Source organism: Arachis ipaensis, chromosome B03, assembly GCF_000816755.2.
Source record: "Arachis ipaensis cultivar K30076 chromosome B03, Araip1.1, whole genome shotgun sequence".
NCBI lineage: Eukaryota > Viridiplantae > Streptophyta > Magnoliopsida > Fabales > Fabaceae > Arachis > Arachis ipaensis.
Window position 1 is genome coordinate 45,148,466 of NC_029787.2, and position 9,779 is coordinate 45,158,244.

At 35.3% G+C, this 9,779-nt stretch overlaps 1 protein-coding gene across 1 annotated transcript in view; it reads left to right on the forward strand.

Moving 5' to 3' along the window:
- The window catches only part of LOC107634441, a 4,272-nt gene extending 1,571 nt beyond the window's left edge, over window positions 1-2,701 (forward strand). Inside the window, exons 2-5 of the mRNA XM_016337946.2 lie at window positions 1,046-1,162; window positions 1,412-1,538; window positions 1,635-1,752; window positions 2,307-2,701. Coding sequence (XP_016193432.1) covers window positions 1,046-1,162; window positions 1,412-1,538; window positions 1,635-1,752; window positions 2,307-2,369 — 425 coding nt within the window. The 3' untranslated portion in view covers window positions 2,370-2,701. The remainder of the gene's footprint in view (window positions 1-1,045; window positions 1,163-1,411; window positions 1,539-1,634; window positions 1,753-2,306) is intronic.

Consider the following 9,779-nt stretch of genomic DNA (forward strand, 5'->3'; position numbering starts at 1 on the left):
AGCATTTTTATAAAATTTTAAAATTTTTTATTGTAAATATTTTTTGTAATTATTGTAAATGACTTAGAAGATGTTATGAGTACTATAAAAATTTGTAATGTACTTGATTTACTTGTTCGTGTATCAAAATACAGTAAATCGAATTAAGTGGTTTTGATTCGAAACCAATGTATTTGATTTACTTTGAACATGGTTAGACTTTTAGTCATAGTTGTCAGAACCGAACCGGTGATCGAACCGGTCAGGTCACTGGATCACTGGATCACTGGTTCAACCGTTGGGTTACTGGTTGAACCGGTTGACTCGGTCTTATATAAATAAAAAATAAAAAATAAAAGTTTAAAATTAAAATTTAAAATACATATTTTTACTAACATTTTAAAATATCAAGTTATTTTAAAACAATATGGAACATGAACAATAAATATTTTATTATTTTTACTCTATCATAAATATTTTTATTTTGTTTTTATATTAAAATAACTATTATTTTTAAATTTTAATAATAATGGCCTGGTGGTTGTGGAGCTTTTTGGTTTCCTTGAGGGCAGGGATTCAAACCCTACTTCAAGCATTTTGGAAATATTTTCTTCCAAGTGGTTCGGTCAGACCACCTCACCGGTTCGCACCGGTTCAATTTCTTGTGCGGTTCAAACACTGGACCGGACCGATATAGGGTCCGGTTTTCCGGTCGAACCGGCCGGTCCGGTCCGATTTTTACAACTAAAAAAAACTAATTTCAGAACATGCATGTAACGTAGAACCATTAAGGACATTTAAGAAATATTATACTCCATTAGATTTCTTTTATGTCATTTACCCAAAATTTGATGTACAATTATGTAACATCTTTATTATTGGTGCACCTAAGTTAGATGCATAGCACTGTTCAAATATAGTACACTTGCACTAGCAGGTTTGGATTGCTGTATAGTGTTCACTACTTTTCACTGTAAAGCATTCATTTATAGGGAATTTAGAACTATGAAGAAATAACTTGATCCAACACACTTACCATGAATTGTGATTCACTTTGATGTCACAGGTCTTGCTAATGAAGAGACTGTTAATTTGCGAAACGGAGTCGAATTGGCCACATCAGTCTCTGATAAACATGTTAATCTTTTGAGGCCAAGTGTACCAAGTTATCCAATTTTTAGAGGTAATTCATTTCCATTTATTTGTATTCTATTTAGAGATATTGATCTGATAATGTACCAACTACCAAACAAAAAGTAAAGAGAGATGCTAGAAGCATTTGTAAGCATGATACTTGTGTATAAAAAATCAACTACTAAATCAATATAAAATATGTGTTAAAATACAAAATACACAAACATATAGTAGTTGATTTTTAGTATACAAACTCTTTGATCAAGTTCTTCTAAAACACTGTCAATTGTCGTGGCAGCTCAAGCGCCAGATGACACAGAGCAAGAAAAGGGAAAATATTATTTGATTAGAGATCCAGAGGACTTGCAAATTGGACTTTATGACAAACCCCTTCCATGTTTTGGCTGCGGAATTGGATGGTTCTCGTAAGTATTTTACATATCAATTTATAAATTCCTTTCTTCACTTTGTTCTTCTTGTTCTTGTCTTAGGCCTCTCATGACTTTTGCTTGTTATTTCAGATTCCTTTTAGGATTTGTATGTCCACCTCTGTGGTACTTTGCAACAATTCTCTATTTCAGAAATTACTATCGAAAGGATCCTAGGGAAAGGGCTGGTCTTGGAGCCTCCGCAATTACAGTAACTTCTTTCCCTCTATACATATATTTAACAATGTTACAACGAAATTTATGTCTTATTAGAACAATCAACAAATGTGTGTCCATCGTGTTTATGTCACTTGGTAACAATGTGCAAGTAAATCCTGAAAATCTAATCGGTTATTGGTTTAACCAAATTTTAATCAGAGTTGAATTTATTATTTTAAATCAGTTAATTACAAAAAAATCACATTATTCAACCAATTTTACCAATCTTTTCGATTTTTAATTGATTCGTTGTCAAAAGATTTTTACTTTGAACTAGATCGATCTGATGGCTGATTCGATCCCGTTCTCAAAACCGCAGTGTAACTATCTCTACGCGTTTAAATAGCCTAAAGGTACACTAAGATGTTTAGTGAAGCTATTAAAATCCATGCTTCCATTCTTGTTTTTTTCAACAGAGATAAAGTTTCATGGAAGACTTGAACCATTCATCACACAATCACATAGATAATAGTGTAGTTTTTGTCACTTAATTGCAACTCACTCTATCACTTCATAAATGCCAATGTGGTGTTGATCAACTTGCAGGCATTATTGTGCACCGTAGCATTGCTAATCATAGCAGCTATTCTTCTGTTGCGGTCCCTTTAATTCTTGGGCTGAAATTGAGAAGCAAAACAAGAAGTGGCATCACAAACAATTCCACTTGTATATATGAGTTTCCAAAAATCTGAAATGAAAATCACATCCTTATTATTAATCACATTTATGTATTAAATATCAAAGCATGTACATCAGAAATCACACGGTAACAGGGTGCATTTGAAAGCTAAATACCAGGATAGGAATGTTCGGAGTCAAATTCTGAAATGTATCACACATTATTAATCACAATTCTCTCTTATTCCTTTTGGACCACTGTTTTGATCTGACTTAGTTAGGAAATACTTTTGCAAAATAAAAATTTATGCTACTTTTTTGTACCAAACATGGTATCTCTTTTTTTCTTATAGTTATTTTTGTATTTATTCGGAGTTAAATTTTATTCTTTAATTATTGAATTATATTAATTAGCTGAATAGTCTTTGTCTTTTATTGGCCTTCTGTTATGAAATCATGGACTACTACACTACTGCTAAGAGGCTCTCAAAGAAATCTAGCGTCAGAGACCTCTGTTCGTACTTTTAGTTGTGGTTACAAGTTTATGAGATTAGGAGATCGGAGATCTTAATTTGAGTGACGTTAAAATTAGATTGGGAAGACTACCTGCAAGACACTTCGATACCTAAGTCAGAAATATTTATAGATGTTAGTATTTGTTAAAGTTTATCTGATGAGTTCCCTTTCTCTTTATTCATTTTTCCTAAGGTAATGATTTTCTAGGTATTTACCATCTTTAATGTCTGTTTTAATGTCATAGTTTGTTAGTTTTATGAGATCACGACTTTATTAGTCTTAATAATATACCCGTTAATTAGTAACATAATATTCTCATTTAACTATGATTTTGAACGGCTGATCTTGTCTAGAACAGTGCCCCAACTAACTCGGATTTCTCGATTTAATGATCTTGTCGAGGGTACCTAAGTTTACAAGAGCAGACTTAAATGATTTTTTCATTTATTAAATTTTAAGTGCGAAAAATCTTTGAAAAGCTTTTCACTTTCATGCTTGTTGTAACTTTTTTCGGTTTACGAACCGTGAGGTTATTACAACTTTTTTCTCCATCAATCAATGTCACATTAAGTTTTAATTAAATAACTCCATTTTAACTTTCACTTTTCATTTTCTCAAAATATTTTCTCTCTCCAAAGAACTTCCCCAAGGTTTCCCTCATCTTTTTTCTTGTTTTTTCTTCTCTGCTTCTATTTCAGTGCAGAGAGGCTAGCTTTTCGTGATCACCAACAATCAAATTATTCAATAATCTTCAAAAATCAAGTAAGGTTTTTTCCTTTTACTTTTTATCATTCAATCCATCAGTATTTGTATTTTATGTAAATTTTTTTCACTTTGCAACCTTCATTTTTCTTCATTGTCACATGCATTTCTTCCATGACTCTCGTTTTCATTTTCACAGATTAGGCTAACGTAGTAGGAGTACCACTATTTTAGTTTTTCCTAATTCTAGTAGTGTTGACTTAGGTTTTATTTATCCCATTTAATTTCTAGGTTTTCTCGCACCTTTCTGAGTATTCTAGAATTTGGTGGGTTTTTTTTGAATTTTCTAGGTAGATTTCGAAGTTTTCTCTTTGTAACATAGTGGTGGTACCCCTATAGATTTTTTCCTAAGATGCTGAGAAAAAAGGTTGTTGTAACTCGTGAGCGTGCTGGCACTTCCAAACTCCCGAGGACCCGACCTATTCCCGTGCCTCCAACCAATCCAGGTAGTGAGCTCGAGGTGTATATCTACTCTTGGATTTCTGAGTAAGTGAAATCGACACCTTCTTTCATTACCCAAGAGGAATTAGATAACTTACAAGAATCCGGGACCATCTTTAACTCTGACTTAGGTAATTTATATGTACTGTTGGTTCTGGGTCCAATGAACACTTATGCCATATAAATGAACATGCCGAAACGCCTCCGAAATGGCTGTGGATGTATGAGACCCTGTTTTTTCGATTTGGAGTCCGACTTCCATTTTCTGACTTTCAAATGAACGTTTTGAAGCACACTGGATGTGCTCCTTCTCAACTTCACCCGAATAGCTGGGCTATCATTCGCAGCTTTGAATTATTATGTTCATTCTTAGATCTCAAATTTTCTATTAGAGTCTTTTTTTATTTTTTATTTTTTACTTTAACCATGCCTTTTAGTTTCTAAGGCCACAGGTTTATCTCTTTCCGAGGTAATCCCAATAGAAGAATATTTAATTTTTTTCAGGAATCCTACAACGGATTTAAAGAAAAAAATTTTCAAAATTGAAAGGGTGGAGGGTACAACACCTTTTTTCATGACTTTAGAGGAATAAAAAAGGTAAAACCTCTATTAGAATTTTAATGCCTCATCCTCGAAGATCCGAGTTCATGGCATTACTGCTTCCAAACTCGTGAGCATTAACATGCTCATTAGTCTATGGAACGAATGCCCCCTTAGCTTGAGAGATATTATAGTTGATGAGCATGCTGCTCGAAACAACATTAGCAAATTTTATGTTCTCAGCGCTTGTTTTCGAAATTTTGAATTCCTTTCTTCCAACTTTATGAACTTATAAAAATCTTTTTCTTTGGCAGTCCCCATGGTTGAAGGAATTGTAGCTATTGCTGCTATGAAGAAGAGGTTACAATCTCAATCCAACCTCCCGATTAACCCTAGTGGCAACAGGGTGTCTTTGTCGACCACAATGAGCAATCTGCCACTGCCTCCCAGGTTTGAAGGAAGCAGAGAAAGACAGGGTTTTGAAGACCATAATTTGGAAGAAGATTTTCCTGCCAACTCTCTAGAGAAGCAGAGGCCAAAGAAAAAAAGTAAAGAGCCTTCTGATTTCCTTTCTTCGACTTCATTTGGTTGTGTGCTGGAGAAAGAATTTTGGGCTCTTGACTTTGTGGACATACTCCTGCTGACTGAGGATACCCGATTGGGACTTGCTAAGATGCCCTTGGAGGACACCTTTCCTCAAGTTTAGATGTTGCTCCTTTGCTCAGATGCCTATGTCTGAGACGCCGAGGTGGAGATCTTGAACTTTTGTGCTGAGTTTGCGGTGAAGGATAGAGAAACTTCCAATGTCAACTCGTAAGTTAAGAGCCTAAACACTTCATTTGCCATCCATCAAGAGGAGCAAACCACCCTTCAAGGTGATGTAACAAACTTGAAGGAGGCAAAGTCTTCTTTAGATTTGAAGGTGAAAAATCTGAAGAAACAAGTTTTTAAGCTTATGACTCAAATTGAAACCCTTGACACATTAGATAAGCGAGCTGAGCGCGTTGTTGTAGACAGGATATTTGATGCCGAGCAGAATATCCTTGACCAAATCAGACTCTTAGCTCCCGACTTGGACGTTTCCGAGGTTAGTGTTTTCAAAAAAATGGTAGATGAAAAAGATGTAGAAATTTTATAATTCCTTTTTTTGAAATTTGAAGTGTTTTGAACTAGGCAATTCGTATTACCTTTTATGGACAAACATTTTCTTGTTTATTCGGGACATCGTTATCTCTTCTGTAAACTTTTAAACAAAATTTGATTAGGTTAAGTCGTTACCACCTTTATTGCCTTTTAAATTTTGTGACTTGTGCTTTTACTGCTTTCTGATACTAGCATTTAATGCGCCTATTCATCGATGCTTTTTGATAAATGCGTTACTACTTGGCCGTTTGGCTTCAACATTCAATTAAGGATAGGTATTTGATATACCATTGTACCATTATTAACACTTACACATGAAAAATGAAATAACAACAAAATGCACGCAATTTAAATGACAATCATTCAAAAATTAGATCACGTTGTATTATTAATGAATTTTTTTAAAAAAAGTGATCAGGCCTCTTTGAAAACCTAAGGTATAGAAAAAGAGTTCATTTATTTTATTACAGGATGCTCCTAAGAATAATAATACCTTTCAAGTGAACAGCATTCCAACTTCTTGGGACGTTGGAACCATCTAGGTTCCCCTTTGCCCAGATTCTCTTTAACCCTAAAGGAACCTTCCTAGTTAGAGCCAACTTTCCCTGGGATGCCGAGGTCCTGGCATCAACTTGCTTCAATACCAAGGCTCCTGCTTGGAAGTTCTTTGATTTCACCTTGGTATTATACCTTTTAGCAACTCTTTGCTTCAAGGCTTGTTCTGCTAGGTTGGTTGCTGCCTTTACCTCGTCAATTAGGTCAAGACCTTCATGCTGTATCAAACTCCTAAGAAGAATTCATGGACTGGGCTCTCCAATGTCTACTAGGATCACTGCTTCTTCCCCATAGGTAAGTCAGAATAGTGTTTTTCCAGTAGAGAACTGAGTTGTAATACGATAGAACCATATCACTGACCATAGCTCATCAGCCCATGATCTTGGAATGTCGTCTAATCGCTTCTTCAACCCTTTTAGAATTACCTTGTTTGCAGTTTTAGTCTGTCCATTTTCTTGAGGGTACTCTACTGAGGCAAAGATTTGCTGAATTCCCAGTCTACTGAATAGTTCACAAAATTTGGAGTCCGTGAACTGCGTCCCGTTATCTATGACGATTGCCTTAGAAATTCCAAACCTAGCGAGAACTTCTCCCCAGACAAACTTCTGACATTAGTTTGAGGTGATGCTCGCTAGCGGCATATCTTCAATCCACTTTGTGAAATAGTCTATGGCCACTATTAGGTACTTTACTTTACCAGGCCCTTGAGGGAATAGACCTAATAAATCCATTTCCCACTTTGCAAATGGTCGTGTCAAAATTATAGAGATGAGTTTATAAGGTGGGGCTTGATGATAATTGCCATGGAGTTGGCACTTTTGACAGTTCTTTACATACTCCATAACATCTTTAATAATAGTGAGCCAATAATATTAAGCTCTAATGACCTTCTAACCTAATGATTTTCCGCCCAAGTGATGTCCATAACACCCTTTGTGGATCTCCTACAATATGTAAACCCCGTAAAAATCAGTGAATAGTTAATCAATAAATTAGTTTTTAATAAAAAAAATTAGAAATATGAATTTTATAGTTTAATGAGGTAGAGCTAATTAAAATAATAATTTTTGACACTAATTTTAAAAAATTTGGCCCAAGATTGGGCCGCACGGGCCAAACCAGACCCGTATTGGGCCAAAGGCCCAACCCACACTCCACTAACACCATGAGCTCAGCTCATTCCTTCCCAAACTCATGAGAAACACGCTGCTGAGGAAAGAACAAGGGAAGGAGAACAAAACCTTTGGCTTTGATTCAAACCACCATATCTTCTCACTTTAAGCTCCAATCGCCCTACCGGTTGTAGCCACGCGTCTGCAGCGTTGAGCTCTACAAAGCCCAGTGCCTAATTTGGTAAGAAAGTCTTAGTTTTAATCTCAGTTATTCCTTCTCCAAATTTTGAAATTGTATAAGTGGGTGTTGAGATTTTGATTTTTTTCTGTTATAGAATCTGATTAGCTTGAGAAAAATACTTAATCTTGCTTTATTGGTGCTTGAGTAAGGTGAGAATTTTAGAACCCTAGCTAATTCCTTGATTAAGTGTGTTGGGTATTGAATTTTGGATATTTATATGTGATAATATGTGTTAGGTGCGTATATATGTAAATTGGAGCTTAATTGTGGATGTTGAATGCTTGGTGAAAACTATGGAGGCTGGATTTTGGAAGTTGAACTTGTGGCTTGCTTAGTGGGTTGTCTTTGGGTTATAAGAGGAAATCGGCCAAGGTATGGTTTTGCTTTCTCGTATTTAATATATAATGTCTTGTGAAAACTTAGGTTAGATGACCATAGGATAGGTGGAAATGCATGAGTATGTGAATTGCTTAGTGCCTTGATGGTATTTGTTGAACTAGGTTGAGTATTGGTTTGTTATTTGATATTGAGAATGGAAATAGAATGATAAATGATGATTTAATGATCATTGGCAAGTTGATAATAATGAATATGTATAGATGATGGATTGTTGATAATTTTGTTGGTATAATTGTGAAGTTCATGTATGAGAATTATTTAAAATTGAGGTAGGATGGGTGATGGATGGGTGTAGAGTTGTGTTGCTATGATATTGTATGTGTTAATGCTGATTTTTGAGCATAGAAAGTTGATATTGAATGGTGAATTAATGAAAATAGAGGTTTGAGGATTTTTGTGAAAATTTGATTTTTGGCCAAACTTCAGCGAGCCATAACTCGGCTTCCGGACCCCAAATTATTTCAAATTTATTTCATATGAAAAGTGAAGTTTATGTCGTTCAAAGAACGAATGAAAAATATTTTAAAACAAAAAAGTTATACACGTTGGAAGTTCGGAGTGCAAAATTGAAATTCTGCAGCATTCAACATTTTTGCCACTCTGCATATCTTGCGTACACGACCACTGCACACGACATGACCAACCCTTCCGGGTTGGGCATCTCGCGTACACGAGCAAGAAAAAATGCGTATCCACGCATACGCGTGGGCCACGCGTACGCGGGACCCTTGTTTTCAGCAAAGTTAATTTGTGTTTTAAAACCTAATTTAGAACCTCTAAACCTCTATTTTTACTCTTTTAGCCCTATATTTTAGTAGTATGCCTAGTAATTAGATGAAGTTAGAAAAAAGTGATAACTTGGGGGTAAAGTAAAGTTGAAAATTGATGAATTATGTATGAAAAGTACAAAGAAGTAGAGTATATGTGATGCCATGACTATAATGAATGATTGTGTAATGATTATGAATGATTATAAATGTTTATGTGGCTTATGCACTCAATCTTATCTGAGTATGAGTTTCCTTGGGTAAAGAACAGTGGCTTGCCACCACGTGTTCCAGGTTGAGACTCGATACTCTGTTGACCCTACGTTGTAAGGGTGACCGAGCACGTATAAATCCCCGGGAAGGATACCCCCAATGAGAAAATTTTATATATGAGAAAAAGCTATGCATAGACTCTTGGGGATGCGCGATGGGGGACAGTCCAGGATTTAGCAGCCGGACTTGTCGGGTTGGCTTTATATATAAATATTCTCCGGCCAGCCTTAGCTTCGCAGGCTGAGTTAGCAGCTTGTTATTATGTACTCTTGACCTTCTAATCTTGCTTTCTATATATTTTTGTTTATGAACCTTAGCTTTCTTCATACGCAATTAATCCTTATTTCTAAGTGTTGCACTTTTAATTTTACGATTTTGTTTTACCTACTGATGAGTGGATATTTTATATGCTTTTTGACATCATTTTCATATAGTTTTTAGCATGTTTTGTTTAAGTTTTATTATGTTTTATGGATTAATAAAAGTACTACTGTTCTATTTCAATTCGTGTTTGATTCTCTTCTAAGATGTATCTTCGTTCTTCAACCTTATGAATGAGTTGAACCGTCACAAGTTATCTCTATTCTACATGGGTTCAGCGAGCGTCTTTCATCGGATATCAATGAATCACTAGCTTGATTATACATCTCTT